The sequence below is a fragment of the Polypterus senegalus genome, chromosome 6, assembly GCF_016835505.1.
Source record: "Polypterus senegalus isolate Bchr_013 chromosome 6, ASM1683550v1, whole genome shotgun sequence".
Classification (NCBI taxonomy): Eukaryota; Metazoa; Chordata; class Cladistia; order Polypteriformes; family Polypteridae; genus Polypterus; species Polypterus senegalus.
Genome location: NC_053159.1, coordinates 192,249,979 through 192,271,585, shown reverse-complemented (window position 1 = coordinate 192,271,585; position 21,607 = coordinate 192,249,979). Strand labels below are relative to the sequence as shown.

The following is a 21,607-nucleotide window of genomic DNA, read 5'->3' as shown; positions in this document are numbered from 1 at the left end:
CCTGCTAAACCGATTGGGCTGTGAGAAGCCATACTGGACCTGTCCCGTGGTCAGTAGATTGAGGCTACATTCGCACTACTACATTTTTACTTAAAAATGACTTTTTTAAACAAAAATAATCTTATCTACACTAGTGTTTTAATATCATTTACTAAGTTATCTCTGCCCACAGTAAAACTTGTGACCACAAGCCCAAGACACAGTATAACACACGTGTTATATAAATAAAGAGTATTTATGTACACACGCACCTTTAAACACAATCCTCTCTCCGATAATAAGCCACAATATACAGAAATCCAACAATACTGACAGTTCTTCCTCCTGCCTACCTCTGCTGAGTGTTGTCCGCTCCCTCCTGACTCGGACTCCACTGAAGTGAGGCAGCAGAGCCCTTTTATGTCAGACCTGGGAATGCTGTGAAGCACATTCGGGCCAGAGCAAAGGTAGGGAGGTCCCCCGATTCCCCCCAGCCTCCCCACCGACAGTGCCCTCTAATAGTAGCCAGGGACCACGGAAGGGCTGCAGTCCAAATCCTAAACATGCCTGTGGGTGTCCATGCGGGGGATGGACCAATTCTCTGATTCTCTGCTTCTGCAGGTCATTCCATTATTTTATACTGGCCAGACATACAGCTATTTCTTTGTCCCACTGGCCAATCTATCCGTTGTTCCACTCTGGCTTGCAGTCCGGGTAATAAACCGTGCTCCTCCCTGGCCTGGATGCCTGTATTTATCCTACAAACTCTTTAAAACGCATAGGATCTAGCATGTGTGCATCAGAAACAGGAAGAACAAGTGTCCCCTATGCTAGGCTTTCACTTGCAGCTTGCATTTGCACACTGAGATTAGCAATGGGAAATATGGAAAACAAAACAAATTGATAAACAATGAGGCAGAATTGTTAATTTGAGTAACGCACAACAAAAGCAAGCAAAGTGGATGAGAAAATGTAATGAGCAGGGAAGGGCCATGATAATGAAGACAAGCAGATAAGAGTACGGTAAGAGTCTGTATTTCCAAAACTCCTTGTTTTCACCCATCCACACTTTTCAGAAATATATGGCTATGGAGAGCTTTTTCAAATGTCTCTATTTTTAAACTGCATCCGGCCCTGCAAGTAGTCCTCCACCTTGCAGGGAAATCATAGGGGTTGGTGGCAGGATTAGCACTCCGGCCACCATAAAAAAACTTCACAAAGCTCAGAGACTACAGAAAGGACTCCTTTTTGCTCCCCGCGGGAGTAGCTCTGCTGCAGTCGCCCATAGGAAAGCTGCTCGCATCATGAAGGGGATGGGGGGAAAGCCCTTGAGAGCCCCATCCCCGGAAGAGTTGAAACCGTTAGAGAGCCAATAGGGTCAGGTCTGTTGGGGATCGGAACTGGTGTGGTGCTGAGGCTGCACAGCAGCACTTGGGTCCCAATATGAGGCGGCCCATACAGGTGGGCGCATGGAACGTCTTGTCTCTCCAGCAAGATGATCATCTTCCTCTGCTGTCGGAGGAGCTGCGTAAACTCCGGATTTCAGTGGCGGCACTCTCTGAGGTGTGCAGACCAGGGACTGGCCAGATCTCTGTAGGTGGATACACCTTTTATTGGTCTGGTCGCTCTAATGGCTGTCATACTAGGGGAGCAGCTGTTGCTGTAGCAGATTGGCTTCTTTGGATGGTGTCCGATGTCACTCCTTTCAACTAGTGTATTATGAGACTCGGATTACGGCACTCCCTGGGTGCCTTGTCTGTTGTCTCAGTGTCTGTTCCGACCGCGGTGAGTGATGTTTCGGCGAGGGAGACATTTTATTTGCAGCTTTGCTCGGTGGTTGATGGGTGCCTACGAGGTGACATTCCTCTGGTCATGGGCAACTTCAATGCAGCCACTGGCACTGACAGGGCTGGCTATGAGGATTGTCTCTGTCCCCATGGGTCTGGTGACCATGGTGAAAGTGGCTCCATGTTCCTTGACTTTGCAAAAGGTCAGAGGCTGCGAATCGCCCTGAACCGCATCGTTGGACTTGGTACTCCAATACTGGTGGTGCAGTGAAGGAGATCGGTCACATCCTCGTGGGCAGACGCTGGAGGCTCTTGCAAAACTGCAGGGTCTACAGAAGTGCCCAGTTTGTGAATTCTGACCATAGACTTGTTGTCGCTACTCTTGGGAACCAGCTGAGGTCCTGAAGGTTACCACCATTAGAAAAAACGAGCCTGGACTTGGCCAGACTCCAAGACCAGGCTGTTTCTAATGAGTTTGCACGCAGTTTGTGTGAGGAAATTTTAAATTTGGCTATGACTGCCAAGCCTAATGAGATGTGGGAGACCTTCCGCGACAAGACCCTGAAGGTTGCTGAGGGTTGTGTTGGTTTTACCGGTGTTCCCAGGTGGAGGTGTTTCACCTCGCAGGGTACCCTGGATATCATCGAGAGGAGTTGCAGCGCACGGCTCAATGGCAACTCTGGTCTGTACCAGGAACTGAGAAGGACGGCTGTGAGGGCTCTGAGGGCAGATAAAGAGGCGTTTGTTAGAGGAATCTGTGAGCAAGTGCCACACCATCTGTGGTCTAGTGACCCGCATCCTGCTTACAGAGGAATTGAAGCATTACGCACATCTGAATCTGTTCATTTTAGAGTCGCAGTCAGGGCAGCTGATGGAACGGTTCTTACGGATGACACTGCAGTTGTGACCTGCTGGGCTGGCTACTCTGAGCAGTTGTTCAAAGCTGATCCTCCAGCTAGGACATTGGATATCTTTTGGGTCCATGGTTCTTTAGGCTGAACCTTCAAATTAGCTGTGAACCACCCAATCTCACTGAGATTGCACAGGTGGTGAACCAGCTGAGGGTAGTGAAGGCTGCAGGGATCTGTGGTATCCGGGGTGAACTTCTCCAGGCCGGTGGGAAGGGTGTCCTCCTGGCATTGCAAGCAATCTTTGCTTCCATTTGGGAGACTGGCATCATCCCAACTGACTAGAAAACAGGACTTGTCGTTCCTAAAGGGAAGGGTGATCGCCTGGATTGCAGCAACTACAGGGGGATTACACTGGTCTCTGTGCCAGGTAAGCTCCTCACTAGGGTTGTCCTCAATAGGATCTGTGATCACTTGCTCACCTACCAGCAACCGGAACAGTCTGGTTTTACGCCTAAGAAATTACTATTGACTGCATCCTGGCACTGAGGGTTCTCATGGAACGCAAACGCGAATATCGGCGGAGTTTCTTTGCAGCCTTTGTCGATTTTCACAAAGCGTTCGACTCGGTTGATTGAGCTGCCCTGTTGGACATCCTGAGGGTTCGCAGGATCCCCTCGAGGTTGCTGGATTACATGACTGGCCTGTAAACTGGTACTGGGAGTGCTGTGCAGAGTGGAGGCAGGACCTCTGCGTTTTTCCCAGTTGATTCTGGGGTTCTGCTCCAACTCTGGTCAGTGCTAGTATGGACTGGGTATTGGGCCAGGTTGTGGGGTATCTGATGGTGAAGAAAGATTCACTGATCTCGACTTTGCTGACTATGCTGTGATCTTCACGGAGTCAGTGGAGGCTCTGATCGGGGCGCTCGAGAGACTGAGTGAGGAGTCTGAGTGTCGTCCTGATAAAAACCAAAGATCAGGCCTTTAATGACCTCTTGGGCACGGCCATCAGCAGTGTGTCTGTCTGCGAAGAGTGTCGACCTCATCGAGGGGTTTACTTACCTTGTCAGTGACATTCATGACTCTGGTGACTCTTACTGTGAAGTCAGTAGATGGATTGGGGGGGGGTCATGAGATCGCTGGAAAGGGGTGTGTGGCGCTCCTGATATATGCAAAAGGACAAAGGGCCAAGTCTTTAGTGTCCTGGTGCTTCCTGTCTTGCTATATGGTTGCGAGACATGGACGCTATCCAGTGACCCGAGATGAGGACTGGGCTCCTTTGGTACTGTGTCTCTCTGGAAAATCTTTGGGTACAGCTGGTTTGTCTTTGTGTTGCTCATGTAGTCCTGAATGAGGCACATGACCTGCATTGGTGAGGGAGCGTCAGTTACGGAACTACGGCCATGTGGCGCTGTTACCCGAGGGTGATCTGGCTCGTAAGATCCTCATTGTTGGGGACCCGAGTGGCTGGACCAGGCCAAGGAGTCGCCCACATAACACCTAGCTGTGATATTACTTCAAAATTCTCAAATTTTAGCATTTCCAGACAAACATAAAACACATTGCCACATTTTTTGTCCTCTGTCATTAGGGTGATGCAGTGCATTGTCAGAGTGTTTCCTTGGAAGTCATGAGCTTTTGATCACAGTGTCACTGAAAGGTCAGCCAAGTGTTCACTTTGTCATCTGAGCTGCACATTCTATTTTTCAGTCTTCTTTATTTGAACATTTTTTCTGGTATTGACTCTTGCAGAAGAAGTTTTTAACAATGTGTTTTGCTTCTCCTTTTCTGTTTGACACTCGTGTGTTTGATCTCCCAGTTTTGACTTTTGCCAGTTTGCTGTCTTCGTGGTCACTCAAAGTCCTTGTCAGCTCACTGACGTCACACAATCGCCCCAATGCTTTACTCCATTTGAGCTCCACTTCTTCATTGCCGGCCTCAACATCCACGTCCCATCACATTTGTTTATTTTTTATTTTTTTTTATAATTTCTGATTGTATTTTTGTCGTGATTTTTATGTGTATTTAATTAATGAAGTTACAGCTTTAGCCTGTTATTTATTCATGCACCAGTAACGGCGCACTTCTATAACGATAACGTGCAGTGAATCCACTTGCCTTGAGCAGTCTTAGCTTTCATCCTCATTCTCTGTACGTTTACCATTCGTCTGCTCAGAGGTCGATGGGCTTGCTGCTTCCTGAGCAGCTCTTGTTTTCTGCACCCCAGCTGCCCACATCTTCTCTTCTTTCGTTGGCATCTTTTGGAGTTAAAACTGACGGTCAGTGTTTGTGTTGCTGTTCCTTAGTACGCCATTCAAGTCTTTAATTTGCCTCAAAAATGAGATATAAGATATAAAGAGGTAGGGGAAGTGATGGCGAAGGCGGGTGGGATGAGAATGGCACCTGTACACACGAGCCACATTGCCACTGCCAAGAGTCGTTTCTACAATAAAATAAAGAGTAACCTTGGAGGTCAATCATCACCTTGAAAGCGGATAGTAGACGTCACGTAGTATATGTGGACCAAATGTCAGGTCAATAGTCAAACGGTTTGCGAGCAACAGGTGATTTAAAATCCTGGACAGACAAACAGACAGCCACGCTAGCGTGTTATATAAGAAGATGGGTAATGGCATCTTATTTAAATAATATAAAGATCACACTGTTCTTTAAACGCCCAAAAGTACCTTCTATTTCGGCATATTCTGTAGGCTGTGGTTTAAATGTAAATGTGCAGTGTTTAGGTGCTGAATCCCACTTGTAAGACACATTTAAACTGAACATCACAATTGCAACAGAACCTTAACCTGCCGTCCCTGCCTGTCCCTCAGATGTCGCTGGTACAGTGGAACCTCGGGTCACGAGCGTAATTCGTTCCAAAACTCTGGTTGTAACCCGAACTCATTTCCTCCATAGGATTGTATGTAAATACAATTAATCCGTTCCGGACCGTACGAACTGTATGTAAATATAAGCACAAAGATAGTTAATTATACCATAGAATGCACAGCGTACTGGATGGGAAACTGGCTTGTTTGTCACTCGAATGTCGTGAACATAAATTATTTGTCAAGCTTTATGGCAGATACTTTGCTTAAAAGGCAAATGTCAACTGCAGAGTAAAATTTTTCATGTAAGAAAAACCGAAATTTTAAGTTGAGGTGTTTGTCGTTACTAATGATGGTGCTGGGGAGTGAAGACGCATTGCACATTCTTACAATCCTGCTTTTTCAAAAATCTCAAAAATGGGTGCCGGCCTCAGCAAAGCAAAAGCCAGACCTGCACACCCCTCAAGTTAGAACCAAAGAGAAGGCCTCACTACCCCCATTGTCCCTTGGCACGACTTGTTGCGTTGTGCATCGGGTCCTTAAGCTGTTCCCCATGCGCTCGTGCGTGACACACAATATTACATAAATACAACATTGAATAAAAACAGAGTTAGTAACAGAATATACAAAGTTAAACAAGTGGGCCATCGCTAATCCAGCCTCGGTGGGGTGTCAGATTAGCACGTTTGCTGGATCCCCAGTGGTTTGAGTTACCCAAAAACTGTAAATGTACTCTGTATTGGAGAACGCGGCAGTCTCATCAGCATTGTAGACCTGCTCGGCACTTCGCTTATCATGAGAGACTAACTTGGCGAACTTGTCAACAAATCCACTGGACGCCTTTCGTCACACTCTGAACTAGAGGACATTTTTTCTTTGTGTTTCTTTGTCCTACACTGTAGAAGAGCCGGTGTTGTAGAAGTCACACGAGCTTCTTACAGACTCACTGCTCTCAAGTTTTTCAGAAGCTCAGCTTTATCTGTTATGGACGATTTACAGTGTGTATGCTTTGCACTACGAGAAGCCCTCCCTTTATGCATTGAAACCCTGGCTGGGGCAAAATATAAGCAGGTCCTAATAATGAATACAGAAAAACAAGTAGTAGTGGTTTGCCAGGGTTTACGATTTTCACACCAACAGCTGATGCTGCGAACAACACCACCAAAACGGTAGCGGCAGGTCGGTAAATTTGAAACTAGGCTCATGGGAGTTCTGTCTGAATTAGCGGTGGATGCATTAGTGAGTGTTGACCTGTATTTGGAAAACAACGAAAAAGTTCAAATGAACAACAAGCACACTTCCCCTGGGGGGACGGCACCTTGACTGAACATGACATGCCTGTTTTGTATAATAATATAATAGTATTAGTACATCGTTAGGAATTAGTTTTTTTTTTTTCTAAAGCTCCATCCCCATTGTTGAGACGCAAAATAAAGATTAACAGCCCATTGGCACACCTCTGGTCAGGCCTGCTCATCCTGCTGCCATTGTAAGCCTCACCAGGAATGCCAGCTGATAGGCCGTACTCAGAGGTGTTATGGTGTTTGTTTTTATTTATTTATTTATTGATTTATTTTATTTTAAAGATTTTCCTCAGCAAGGAAGGGATGGCGAGAATTTGACAAAACTGAACTGTGATGTGGCACAAATGCTTCCTACTTCTCACTGAAGGGACCGTTGTGTCCTTTTTTTTTAAAAGCTGTTGTTTGAGTTTTGGGTTTAAAGAGCACAAGCTGGTTATTACCCAGCAGTCACCAGTGTCCTGCACATTGCTGTATCGTTACGTTTCCCTGTCTGTCTGTCAGTCTTCCTGGCCTTGAGCTCTGCTTTGTGAAAAGCATCAGGCCTGCCACTTGTCACTTCACCCCTCAGGTGAGTCCATGTTTTCAGGGCTTTTAACAGCATGCAGCATCTTCATTATCTTCATTTTGCAGCCTTATGCTAAAATCTTTTAAATTCACTCGACACCCCAGAAAGACGAAGTGACAACAGGATTTTAGACATTGAAATCTCACGGTGTCTTCAGACCCTTTGCTATGACCCTTGAAATCTGGTTCAGGTATGTCCCATCCTATTGATCTTCATTGAGATGTTTGGAGACCACCTGTGGTCACTTGAATTAATTGGACTGCTTAGGAAAGGCACACACCTGTCTGTGCAAGGTCCACTAGGTGAGCAAAAACCCACCCGCGAGGTCCAAGGAATTGCCTGCACAGCTTAGAGACAGGATTGTGTCGAAGTGCAGACCTGGGAAATGAAGGCTATAAAAAAATCTGTAGCACTGAACGTCGACAAGAGCACATTGGTCTCCAGAATTCTCAAATAGAAGAAGTTTGGAACAACCAGGATTCTCCCTAGAGGTGGCCACCTGATCAAGTAGAACAGTCGGAGAAGAATGGCTTTGGTAAGTCAGGTGACCAACAAAGACTGAGCTGTTTGGCCTGAACTCGTAAGTGTCATGTTTGGAGGAAACCAGGCACCCCCATCAGCTGTGCAATGCCATTCCAACAGTGAAGTAGGGTGATGACATCATCAGGGACTGGGAAACTAGACAGGGTTGAGGGAAGAATAAAAGGAGCAAAGTAACAAGATACCTTTAATGAAAACCTGCTCAGAGTGCTCTGGACCTTAGAGTCGGCCAAAGGTGCTCCTTTCAACAAGACAAAGCAGAGACAACTCTGATTGGGTTCAAGTGTGGACAATTCAAGAACATTCCCAAACATCTCTGGAGAGACCTGAAAATAGCTGCACACTGGTGGTCTCCATCCAGCCTGATGGAGCTTGAGAGCATCTGTGAGAAGAAAATCCCCAAATCTGGGGGTGTGAAGTTTGTGACGTGAGACCCAAGAAGACTCTGGGCTGGAATGGCTGCCGAAAGGGGGCTACAACAAAGTGCTGAGGAAAGGGTCAGTGGGATTTCTCAGTTTTATCTATTTTATATATATATATATATATATATATATATATATATATATATATATATATATATATATATATATACACACACACAGTGCAACCTCAGTTCATGACCATAATTCATTCCAGAACTCTGGTCGTAACCTGATTTGATCGTGACCTGAAGTAATTTCCCGCATAGGATTGTATGTAAATACAATTAATCCGTTCCAGACCATATGAGCTGTATGTAAATATATGTTTTTTAAGCACAAATATAGTTAATTATACCATAGAATGTACAGTGTAATAGTAAACTAAATGTAAAAACATTGAATAACACTGAGAAAACCTTGAACAACAGAGAAAACTAACACTGCAAGAGTTTGTGCTATAGCCTTACGACACGCTCGCTAAAAACACTTTTTTTTTTTTTAATGAGTTTTAAGCACAGGGAAAAACATGAACATTTGAAAATCCGTAATTTAATAAACGACCAAGAAAAGTAACATTGCAACAATGCACGCTACGAACCAATCACTGTAAACAGAAGTGAAGTGGAGGTTAAAATCCAATAGAAATAAGTCTTCATTATACAAGGAGGTTAAAACGAAGCTCGAAGCAGTCTCTTTAAAAACAAGCCCGGTGTATTATTTAACTGCCTTCTCGGCCTTACACGGCCAGCCCTCTCGCTCTCTCTCTCTCGATGCACAGGGAGTGAGTGAACACGTGCGGAAATCATCGGCGCATACGAATTGGAAGGGAAACTGGCTTGTTTGTCAACCGAGTGTGTGGTCGTGAACAGATGCAAAAGTTTGGCGAACTTTTTGGTTGTAACCCAATTTGTGTACGTGGTCCGAAACGTTCGTGAACCCAAAATTCCACTGTATATGTTTGGTATCATTCTTTTCAGGATTTATCGAACTTTAATGTGATGTTGTTAGATTTTCAGATTCTTATTCCATTTTTAAATTCTAAACTTAAAAATATCAAGAACTCGCGTCCCACAAGACAAGACTTTGTGCCAAGAGATTTAACTAGGCCCGGGGCCGGAAATAAAAGACAAAGAGTAGATGACAAAGAGCTGCTGTACAGGCTTTTAAACGTTCAAAGTGCTGTGCGAGATGCAGATCACATGGCAAGCCAGCAGCTGGTCCAGCAAAGAGGAGGTAAAAAAAACCTGTATTTGTTCCCCATTGTATTACGGTTTAAGAGGGGGTTTCGGAGGAGCAACCGTGTGTACTTGGGGTGCGTTCATCTCCCTTCTTCACAACGCGAGCAGTAGGCACATGAAGTATAGGCCAGGGAGTTGGCGAACCCCCTAGTATTTTTAATTTTAAGTTTGTAAAAATTCTCACCATCCGGTTTTCACTCTCTTTGTTCTGAGATGTTAAATGAATTGAAATGATTTTAGCACAAGGCTTCAACAAAACAAAATGTGACAAAAGTGAGGGGCCCAAGTACTTTCTGAAGGTACTATATATGGGAGGCTGGTTTGGTTCTGAATATTTTAGTGTTAAACAGAAGCCCCCACGTGTTGCAGATCTTTGGTGAGGTTTGGTGTGAGTGTTCTTGCATCTTCTAAGGTGTTTGTTGTTGCGGACGTTGTAACTCACGAATGTGCTGCCGGCTCTTTTTTTTACTGAATGGCGAGTCTCTCTTACAGGCCTAACTCTTCAGTAAAATTCAAAATTGCTTGTTTGTTTTCCCCCACATTTAGGAAAATGCTTTATGAGCTTGCTGAAGAAATGACCACAGACGAAGTGAAGCGCTTTTACTTCCTTCTGAGTCCCCATTTTTCAAAGCAGAAGCTGGGCGAGCAGCCGGTGAGTAGCACATGTGCAGAGAGAGGTGCCTGGGTCACGAGAGAAGGCAAGGATGTAATGGAGGCTGTGATGGGAGTGAAGGCCTGGGGCTCCTGTGAAGCGACCACGCTAAAGTATACAAGTGGCGTGAAATCCAACTCAGGAGCAAGGCTGGGGTCAAGATACGAGTCCATCATAGGACCTGCACACACAAACACACACTCATACTGGGCATATTTAGTATTGTTGAATACTCCAAGTAGCAGGCCCTGCTGTCCATCTGGAGTTTGCCCTTTCTCCCTGTGCCCGGCCATTACCAAAGATGGGCAGGTTTAGGCTAATCAGTGTGTGTGTAGGTCCTCTGGTGGACTCGGAGCCTTGTCTAGATAAATGGCACTTTATTTGTCCCCCGGGGAGATTTGCTTTTTGCAGAATCTCAGTAAATTGTTATATAATGACAAACAACAAACCCCAGTCAAATACACAGGAGGAGGATTAAAATGAAGGAGAACTTCTGACTTGGCAGTCCAAGTCCCAGTAAGGCGCCATACAGACACATTCCTGTTGGCATAAAGCCGTGTTTCTTGACCCACTTGTGCTGAATGTCCCAGGGTTGGTCGGTCAGAGAGAGGCAGTGCAGCATTGGTCATAATATTTGACAATGCTGAATGAAAAACGACGGGGCCAACTCATGGACTACATGATATAAGCTATGAGAAGAAGTCTGGAGGAGTTAAATACGTTTGTCTGAAACAAACAATACTTTTGAGGTGATTATAACTGAAGTATTCAAACCACGAGTAGGAAGAGTACATGGATTTCTTTACCAAGAACACACAAGACAGTACAGATGGTCCTTGGTTAAATGTTAAGAAGTGCCACCTTTAGCTCCATGGAGTAAGTGATGGAGGGAGAGCAATGTAACACTCAGTTTTGTTTTCATTCTCTCCTTCTCTTCTACCTCCAGGGGGTCTAAATTGTGTCCCATAACTGAGCCTGCCCTTTTAATTAGCTTGTTGATTTGGTGGGCCTCTTTTGTGGTGATCTTGCCAGCCCAGCACACCACAGTGGCCATCACCGAGATGTAGAAGATGTTAAGGATGTCACAGTTGTCTAAGGACAGTTCCTTTGTGTTCTGAGACCAATCCAGCCTGTCATTGATGTGGAACCCCAGATACTTATAGGAGTGGACCGCATCCACTCCCTGCATAGTGACTGAAGAAAGAGGTTCTTTGGTGCAGTAAAGGTCAGTAAGAAGTTCATTGGTTTTGCTGATGTTCAGTTGCAGACAGTCCTCTAAGTTCTCCACCTGACTCCTCCTTTATCTCATTTCGTAAGTGCAGAATTATCTGTGAATTTCCGCAGGTGACGTGACCTGCTGTTATATTTCTAGTTGGAGGTGCACAGGGTGAGGACAGAAGGTGACAGGCCTGTTCCTTGTGATGCTCACACAGTCCTTGATTCTTACAAACTGGGGTCTGCCAGACAGACAGTCCATCATCTAGTCGAGGTCCATTTCCAACCTTCCTTTTTCTGGATTAAGCAGGTTAGAGTTAGTTGAATGCCTCAGTTATATTTAGTGCCTCGGACAAACAGATTTAACTTCTCCAGACTTTTTCTCGTATCTTGCACCGTGTAATCCATGAGTCGGCCCTGAGGCTTTTCATTCGTGGTGGTCTAACAGGGTCAAGGAGGCCAACGCTGCACGTTGTGTTTGTGGTGAAGCCTCACAAATGCGTTGTGCATCCATGGACTTCAGCGCCATACGTTGGTGAGCTGTATAACCCCGCATCCTGTGAGCTTTTTGAATCTCTTCTGGATGCGGATGATAACGAATCCACCTAAGACTCCAAATCCCCTCTCGTTGGTTGTACTTTCACGTTTCAGACCATTTGTAATCATTTCACTTTCCACATATCAAAACTTATGCCATATTTGTTTTCCGTGTCACACGCCTGCCAAGTCAGAATTCTGTCCAGGTCGGTCAGTGATAGTTTTATCGTCTCTAAGATGTCAGGTAATCCTTCTACTTAAGTGTCGTGTGCAGTCCTGATCGGGTTGTAAGGTGCGCGTCCATGGAGGTCATTTGTAAAAGAAGGAGCCGCGCTGGTGTTGTATTCTGCACAACTTGGAGTGGCGGCGTCATGAAGAGCCGGGAGTTGGCTCCACGTATCCCTTCTTGTTTTGTGAAGCCCACGGTATTCCTGAAAACCCCTTCATAAGGTGAGTTTTTATAACTTGAACGCTTAATCATCATTTATTTAGATGAAAAGAACGCAAACGATGAGCCTGCACATTCAGAAGTATGAAGCTCTTGGGTTCGTTTTCAAGTGTCTCCGTTTTCGGGGGGTTAAAATCAGTGGGGTATTGAGGACGAAAAGCAAAACGAGGACTGATGTCTGTGTTTTGAAATGTGGCAGTGGGGGACGTAGCTAAGGACGCCGTCTTTAATCCGCCAAATCACTGACACCAAAGTAGCCTTTCCCGTCTCGTTTAGCACGTTTTGTGGTTTCTGCGTGGTTTCCACTTCGTTTTTCGCGTATTAGTATTTTTCCAAATCCAAACCATAGGAAAAGTTTTATCTGATATTCCAGATCAACTGATTTATCATCTGCTTCAAGAAGCCCTGCTAAGACAAACTCCTGCCAAATCGCAGACCCTGAAGCCCCCAGAGTGGCTTTATATCCGACAAACAACGGGACTTGCAGAATTGGAAACGCAACTTGTGCTGCTTGGGATTTCATGAATATTTTTTATTCTCTTTAGACAATGCTGAACATGTTGGCGGAGATGGAGACAAAGGAATTGTTGGGAGAGGACAATCTAACGTGCCTCGAAGAAACCTGCAAGCGCATAAACGAGACTTTAGTAAAGAAAATCAAGAAATACAAAGTGGGCAGCCAAGGTAAAGGCGACGTACGTGAAGCGGGCGGCTCTGCTTGCTGTCCTCGACTGGTTTATCGCTCTGAACGTTCATCTCTTTCCTTTCCCCTGCAGGATCTCCAACTGTGGGGACGTATCCATTTGATGTGGGCCGAGGCTCCTATCTGAGTTCTCCTACCATCACATCTGCAGTTCCAGTGGTGAGGAAGACGAGAACAAATCAAACATGTCTTTAGAGATGATTAGTGAGGCAGTTAACTGATGACCTAAGGCAGACAAATAGTGCCAATGAAAAGTGGACCAGCTTACTTGTCATTGTGAGGAGGGAATTCTGGTCGTTCACAGGGTGACTTCACCTTCAGGAGGCTCAATGGGTGCCAACAGCTTATTTTTTCCTTATTCTCTTTTTCCAGATGGGACCACAGCAGTCAACCCAGAATGGTACGTTGAAAACCTTTTATTTACACTCCTCTTGTCCAAAGTAAAAGACTTGCTTATTAACCTTTAAATTAGTTTGGGGTGCAACAAAAGCCCACGGCCCCTCAGTCTAAACGAGGAATCTCTCAAATGTGAGCACAGCATTTAATGAACTTCTTAAGCCAGAGACGCATTACACACTTTGTAGTGCGAGGGGACGTCCGATCGAACAGTTGCTGCAGATCTCCTCGCCTTCAGGATGTCGAATTAAGACGGCGAGGAATCGCAGGGGATGACAACATTACACGACTTCTTCAGCACAGTTTACGACTTTGTAGGCTTTGTTGTATTCTAGAGGTGAGTTCAGGTGCTGCCTGTAAGAAGGCTTTCCAGGTATGGCGAGTTTTGGCTTCAGGCCCTTTTTGTTTTTTTGGTATTTTGTGCCTGTGAATGATGGGAATAAAGATGCAAGTGTCATCTTGAACGTGGTGCCTTTTTGTGATCAGGTCATCTTCTACTCACTTAACTACTCACAGTAACGGACATTTTAAACAAGGTGCCCAGACTTTTGCTGCCACTGTACTATAATTTGATATCAAACTTTCACATCACTGTTCAGGAGTTTTTTCCTGGTCTTTCCAGAACTGATCTAACTCGGGCATACCGGTCGGTTTGTGAATGTCGAGTCCTTGAAGTCCAGACTTTGACCAGGCCACTCCAAGGCATCAGAGCCATTCAGTTGTGGACTGGGCTCCTTGTCCCACTTCATTAACGTCACGGAGAGATGACTAGACATTCTCCATAAAAATATTCCATTAAAATGCCCAATTCCTGCCTTCTTCAATAATGGCGAGTCTTTTAAAGCATCATCACAGCAGCTACCCCATTGTTTTATGGTGGGTCTGATGTTCAGGGTGGTGGGCCCTGTGTCACCCAAAGAGCTCTCCCTGTCACTGTTTTGTAAGGCTTGGGGATCATCTGTACTGGTGGTCCTCCTGGTTAGCAGAGGTTTCCACCTTGAATCCCAGTTTTTCGCCGTTTCTTTCTTATTGTGGAGTTCTGATCACTGACCTTAGCCAACGTTTCAGGGGCCTGAAGTTCTTTGGATGGTCTTCTGGGACCCTCTCAGACTTCTTAAATGACTCGTTTTTGACACCCTTGGGGTCATTTTGTCAGGCCTGCCTTTCCTGGGAAGATTCCCTACTGGTCCAGATGTTCTCCATGTGTAGTCCCGGAGCCTTAGAAATAATTTTTTAAGCGTTTTACTAATCAGTAAGTCACTAAAATGTTTTTCCTCATCTCTTTGGAAATTTTCTACAGTGGAGACCCTTTTGCTCTCCTAAAAACTTTGTGGTGATCGTTTCACCATCGTGGCTAAGGATCTATTAGGTTGCTGGTTCAAATCCCATTACCTCCAAAAGGGATTGAGAGCATCACTTACAGCACAAGCAGACATGTTGGTGTGGAGAAGCAGAGCGGCACACAAGGAGGCCTATGAGGCCTGTGGGTGCCACGCGGGCTCACCTGTTGCGTCTTTTTCCAGGTCAGCCTCTGCAGAGTCAGCAGTGGAGCTCAATGAGGGACGCATCCAACACCGAGGTGAGCGAATGGGCCTTTTGTCTGACTTTTTTTGCACACACACACACATTCTTCTCCAGTAAAGAGACACGAGTCTTGGAGGAAATCTTAGACTCTTGTCGAGAAGATGATGTGCCGCCAGTGGTGGCATTTTGGGTTTGCCTGGGGTGACAAATGAGAATTTAGCATCTTCTGCGCTGAAGTGAAAGTCTCTCTTTGTGCCTCTGCAGCAAGACATCTACAGGATGGAGAGCAGACCCCGTGGGCTTTGTGTGATCATAAACAACAAGGACTTCAGCCAGGCCAGAAAAGACCCCTCAAAGATGCTGAAAGACCGGAAGGGCTCTGACGTCGATGCAGGTGAGAATCCCTGGGGTCCTGCGGCGGCCAGTCGCGTGTGTGTGTGTGTGTGTGTTTGTCTAACTCATCTTCTCTCCAATGCAGACTACTTGTCCAGGGTCTTCAAGAATTTGTACTTTGAAGTGATCCAGCTGAATGACCTGACGGCAAGACAGATCTCCGATAACATGGCCAAGTTTGGCGCAACCAATCATGGAGGCAAAGACTGCTTTGTGTGTTGCATCCTTTCCCATGGCCTGAAGGGCGCCATCGAGGCAACAGATGGACAAAAAGTTGCAATTCAAGAGATAACCAGCTACTTCACCAGTCGCAAGTGCCCGTCTCTCGCTGGGAAGCCAAAGGTGTTTTTTATCCAAGCTTGCCAGGGGCAAAAGTTCCAGAAGTCAATACCAATACAGGCAGATGGCCCAACTTCAGAAGAAGAAGAAGAACAGGAGGAGGAGAAGGAGGAGGAAGTGGCGGCTCAGCAACCTGAAAGTGACATGGAGGTTGACGCTAGCTCAGTGCCAATGGACGTCATCCCGGACGACTCCGACTTCCTGCTGGGCATGGCAACCGTAGAAGACTACTTGTCTTACAGGAGCGTCTCCCGGGGGTCCTTCTACATACAGGCATTGTGTAAGAATCTGGAGTGGGGCTGTAAGAGGTGAGGACATGGGCTGGTATGGGCAGCTGTGGTACCCCTTCTAGGGAGGGGTCTACGGGCACAGTTGAAATGTTTTAAGTTAGTTATGCCATGTAGTTGGTAGTGACGGATGTGGAAAAAAAATCACATTTTCATATGGAGTTTCTGATCTAATAGATAAAATATGGCAAATAATACAAAGTAACAATCCACGAAAACATCTCGTGTTACTCGTGTCGCGTAATCCGCATCACGTCATCCAGTCAGACACTTCCAGTGTCATCACTGAATACGCACATCTTGTGTATTTTGTTAAATAAACGGTCTTAGAAATTCTTGGCCATCTTTACAAACCACGTGAGAATCAAAATCGAGTGGAGTATCCTTTTAAAGCAGGGGTCCCTAAAGTATGGCCCGTGAAAGAAGTGTGCAGAATTGTGCCAACTGGACTAATTTTCCAATGAGAATCCGCAAAAAAAAACATGGGGGGGTGATAGATTTCAAATGCATTCATTAAAATTGTGTTCAAAATATATTGATATTCCATATTATGTTAATATTATTCACGACTTTAATACTGAATCATAATTGTATACTTCACGGTATTTTTTTTTTTTTGTTCTTGTTCGGCCTCCCTCGTGTTCCGATATGGCAGCTTTTTCTTTACTTCACTAAGATTCTGTCTGCTGCTGCGGGATTGATAAGCACAGGGGGGCCTCAGTGAGACAGTAAGAGTATCGAGTGGGCACACAGTGGGGCAGAACTTGTCGCCATGCCAATCCTGTCTGTTTTTTGTTTTGGTGGAAGAATACCCACTGGGATGTGGCACTCTGATGTGGCATCGGTGTCCGTTAATTTACTCACCCTGAAGAATTGTGCCAAGTTCTGTTAATGCATTCTCAGCAAGACCAACTCGTCACGTGATTATTTGGTTTATGGTGTTGCCATCGGCTGTATTACACAATTTCCTGCAAAGGTGACTCGTCTCTTTCAGAATTCTAAGGTCGGAGTTATACTTCACGCGACGCGACACATGCTCCAGCGGACGCTCCTGCTACGCTAGCGTTGTAGTGTCTATACTTGCGTGTGTACTTTACGTAAATCTGGAGGAATCCACCAGGTGGCAGTGTGAGATATTATCACGGTGAGAACAGGTTCGGCTTCTCTGTGTTGTGAATTGCCTAGAACGCTCATTAAATTCTGATGACACCTTACCGCAATATCTCTGAAAATTATGTTTATTGATTAAATCCATCAATTCAGGGATGTGTCCATTCCAGCAAGCATTGGGCACAAGTGAGAAACAATCCCTGGACGAGGCCTCAGCTCATCGCCACGTGAACAGAAGCACTCGCATACACTGGCGTCATTTTAGTGGCACCAAATCCCCAAATCTGCGTATCTTTGGAAGGAAACTGGAGCCCAGTGTGGAATACAAGCAGGGAATACCAGCAACGTAACTCCCTGCGAGACGGCAGTGCTATCGCTCCGCCACCGTGACGACCCCATGTGTGTAATAATTAACAGTATTCATTATTTAAACAAAATTATATGTAAAATGTAACATACACACTTTAATGCATTTCATCATGAAATTGATATCAAGTACAAATCTAAAGATTCTAAATGTGCAGAGAGTTGGACTATCAGACATTTCATTTGTTCTGTGTGCTGACCTATTGTTGCCCGCCGCTGCTGTCTGGTCCAAGAAGCTCGTAGCGATTAAAAACTGGGATGACCTTTACGATGGTCTGCATTAATGATAAAGTGGGCATTTTGAGGTTAAAGCCGAAATTTCCACTTTAATCACAAAATACACGTTTTCACGTTTTGTCCTTTATTTTTTTTTTCTCAGTGGCTCAAACACAGCGCTATACATTATGTTGCTGTTGTTAAGTTGCAAAAAAAAAAGAAAAAGACGGCACAAAAGATGGTATGTGAGACTTTTAAAATGTATTGTATTATTACGTTCGGGAATATGTGACGCCTGAATATAAAAGCACCACGAATGCATCTGTATGTCGGCATTTTGCTTCACCACTTTGAACCATTCATCAAACAGCAAAGCGTGCACATCGATCCCTGTAGGATCTCCATAGAGGCTTGCTGTCACATGTCGATAGTAAACTGAGACTCTGACGTCACGTTCTGACTTTTTTTTACTGCAACTCACGCACGCGTCACGTTAATTTCTGAGGACCTGCTCAGAGAACGCGTGGCAGCCATGATGCGGGCGCGTATGCGTTCTGAGCATGAAGTATAAATCGGCCCCAAGTCTTTTATTAAAAATACGATGAAGTGTAATCCGTTCAGTTCCAATTCATCGTTTTTTGTACAGAGTACCATGAAAGTTGCTGTGTGCTTCACTACAGAGCTACTCGACGTCAGCATACACTGATACCCACCGCACAACGAAACACCTTGGGGTCCTGGTTGGCAACCCCCCAGGCAGACACGCGGTCCAGTGTCACCCTCTGGAAATGACCCTCTGTCTGCCACAGCCAGGTGTTACGTGGGCGGCCCCTTGGCCTGGACAGCCACTCGGGTCCACAACAGTGAGTGATCACTCTCAGGTAATCGCGCCACACAGTCGTAGTGCCATAACTGACACTCCCTCACAGTGCAGGTGATGTGCCTCATTCGGGACTCTGTGAGCGACACAAAGTCAAACCAGCAGGACCACAGGACCCTCTGAAGTGACACACATGAAGGAGTCCAGTCTTCATCTCAGGTCACTGGATAGCATGGCTCACAAACAGGAAGCACCAGGACTCTAAAGATTTGGACCTTCGTCCTTTTGTAGATATCAGGAGCGCCACACACACCCCTCTCCAGTGACCTCATGACCCCAATACTCTCCCAATCCGTCTACTGACTTCACAGGAAGAGTCACCAGTGTCACATGAATGTCATTGCCGAGGTAAGTAAACCTCTCAATGACAAGGTGACACTCTCTCACAGCAGACAGACACACTGCTGATGGCCGTGCCCAAGAGGTCATTAAAGGCCTGGCTCTTTGGTTTTTATCAGGACCCTCACTCAGTCTCTCGAGACCCCCGATCAAAGCCTCCATTGACTCCGTGAAGATCACAGCATCGTCAGCAAAGTCAAGATCCGTAAATCTCCACCAACTGATGCCCCACAGCTGCTGGACCCCACGACTCTGCCCAACACCCAGTCTATGCCAGCATTGAACAGAGTAGGAGCAGAACACACCGCTGGCGGACCTCAGAATCAACTGGGAAAAACGCAGAGGGTCTGCCTCCACTCTGCACAGCACTCACAGTACCAGAGTACAGGCCGGTCGTGATATCCAGCAACCTCAAGGGGATCCCACAAACCCTCAGGATGTCCCACAGTGCCACACTGTATGAAAATCAACAAAGCTGCAAAGAAACTCTGCCAATATTTGTCCATGAGAACCCTCAGTGCCAGGATGCGGTTGATGGTCGACTTCTTAGGCATAAAACCAGTCTGTTCCGGTCACTGGTAGGTGAGCAGGTGATCTTATTGAGGACAACCCTAACCTGGCCCAGAGAGCAGTGCTGTCCCCCTGTAGTTGTTGCTTGGTATGTGGTAGAAGATGACAACACATTCTGTTGGTGGGGGGCTCGGTGCTGCGTTGCGTTGTCAAACCTCTGCGCCCACTTAAACGAGCGAGAAAACGCATCCTTAACTCAAGAAAACCGCAGCAGGAATCGGAGTTCCTCTCATTTAGTTCCCTTTCATTTTCATAAGGATGCCTCATAAAAACGGAAGGCTTGTCTTCTTAAATCAGAACCTTTGCTGCTTCAAAGTGACGTATTCGCTAAGTTAGAAGGCTTGTCATTCAGCTGTGGACTTCGTGGTCCTTACAGTCCCATTGAATACGAGAAGAGCAGATGCTAGATTTTTTTTTTTAATGTGTTAAAAATAAAAAACGCTTCTTTTAGAACATGATTTCAGTTGGCATATTAATATTTACACCAGGAAATATTCTCGACTTGGAAAATAGCGAGGGAATTTGAGGGCCATCAGGACTCCATTGAAGTGGCTGCTGTACTACAGGGGTCTCAAACTCTAGTCCTGGGTGGCTGCAGCTTTTCATCCTAACCCTTTTCTTAACTAGTGGCCTGTTTTTGCTGCTAATTAACGTCTTTTGAATTCATTTTAGCATTTGTTCCCTGGAATTTCTTTATCGTTCCTCTGAACTGCTTCTTATAGAGAAATGAAATGTGAAGTGAGGGAGCCAAGAGAAGAGCAACCAAGTCAGGGCCTCAAACTCCAACCAGTTGCTTAATTAGGCACCGAGTCGTTGATTCCCGTGTCTACTCGTGTTTAAGTTCTCCCGTGGATAAGTCGGGCCTTGATGTTACTGTATAATTTCTGGTATTTTATGACGTCGGTCATATAATGGAAATGGAATATGTGGAAAACTCACGCCGTTAGTCCAAGAGATTACGATGTGCTAATGGCCGCCTGAGAGAGTCACCACGGGGCACACGGCCTGTTTTTTCTTTGGGAGTGCGGCAGTGCCTCTCTCTGTCTCTCTATTGTGCCAACGTGGCCACACAGTGATACCCGCACTCTTCTGAAGTGACGTTTACACTGATTTGTGTTATTTTGTATCTCACACCCTCATACACCTTCATAGTAAGAACATCCCTTATGTATGGTGGAGCGTTCGATCAGAAGAAAATATGAAGCTGGTTTTAAATTAAACGTCATTGAAGTAGCAAAAGAAATTGGTAACCACGCTGCTCTAACAAAATTCCATGTGTCGGAGAAACTGGGGCGAGATTAGAGGAGGCAAGAAGATGTGGGGAAAAAAAAGTTGTGTTGCATTTTTGAACGGCCGTATAAGTCGGGGTCTGATTTTATGAGTTTGAAGACGCGAGTACATACGGTAAACCCGTTCTTTAATTCTGTAGCTTGTTGCTGCTCTCGTGATTTTCTCTTTTCTGTTTGAGGTCCTGAGCAGATCGACATTCCTGAGCCCTTTACCGTTCTTTATTTTCAGATCTCATATGATGGACACCAGTTGTTTTGGCTCATTTTGTATCTCGTTATTGTTTGGCTGCTAATTAAGGAAAAAAACAATGAAGGGGCGGAGTCTTCAAGAGCAAATCAAGTAAAATGAATTCAAAAGAAGTGAATTAGCATCTGATTAAGAGAAGGGTGAGAATGAAAACCTGCAGCCACTGCGGCCCACCAGGACTGGCGTTTGAGACCCCTGCTGTCTCTTCTGTCTCGTCATCTCCCTCCTATGGCCGTACTGTGATAACATCTCTTTACAGGGCCCGTGTTACTCATGTGGGGGCAGCTGCATCGTTGGAGATTTTTGTCATTTCCTCCTCCTGCCAATTTCCGTAATGAAGAATGAGTGCGGTCCTGGTGGGCTCCACACTCTCTAGGACTCTTAATTGTTTCAGTGTCTGGATGATCTAAATTCTGCCCTCTTGTGGCCTTCTCCTCCACCCTTGATATCTCGATTTATGAAGGAATGTGAAACCATCTGGTGAGGCCTCAGCTAAAGTAACCGTGTCAGGTTTACTAAGCCGGGTTTCTGTAAGAAGACACAATTCAGATTAATTATCATTTAACAAAGCAGCTTTATTATTTCC

The 21,607-nt window shown here is 45.5% G+C and overlaps 1 protein-coding gene across 1 annotated transcript in view; it reads left to right on the top strand.

The window, feature by feature from the left end:
• LOC120531926 (caspase-8-like) overlaps positions 1-21,607 on the top strand; it is a 30,473-nt gene that overhangs the window by 7,513 nt on the left and 1,353 nt on the right. Inside the window, exons 4-10 of the mRNA XM_039757794.1 lie at positions 10,057-10,162; positions 12,908-13,046; positions 13,139-13,224; positions 13,438-13,465; positions 14,985-15,040; positions 15,250-15,379; positions 15,464-16,025. Of these exons, the coding sequence (XP_039613728.1) occupies positions 10,057-10,162; positions 12,908-13,046; positions 13,139-13,224; positions 13,438-13,465; positions 14,985-15,040; positions 15,250-15,379; positions 15,464-16,025 (1,107 nt within the window). The remainder of the gene's footprint in view (positions 1-10,056; positions 10,163-12,907; positions 13,047-13,138; positions 13,225-13,437; positions 13,466-14,984; positions 15,041-15,249; positions 15,380-15,463; positions 16,026-21,607) is intronic.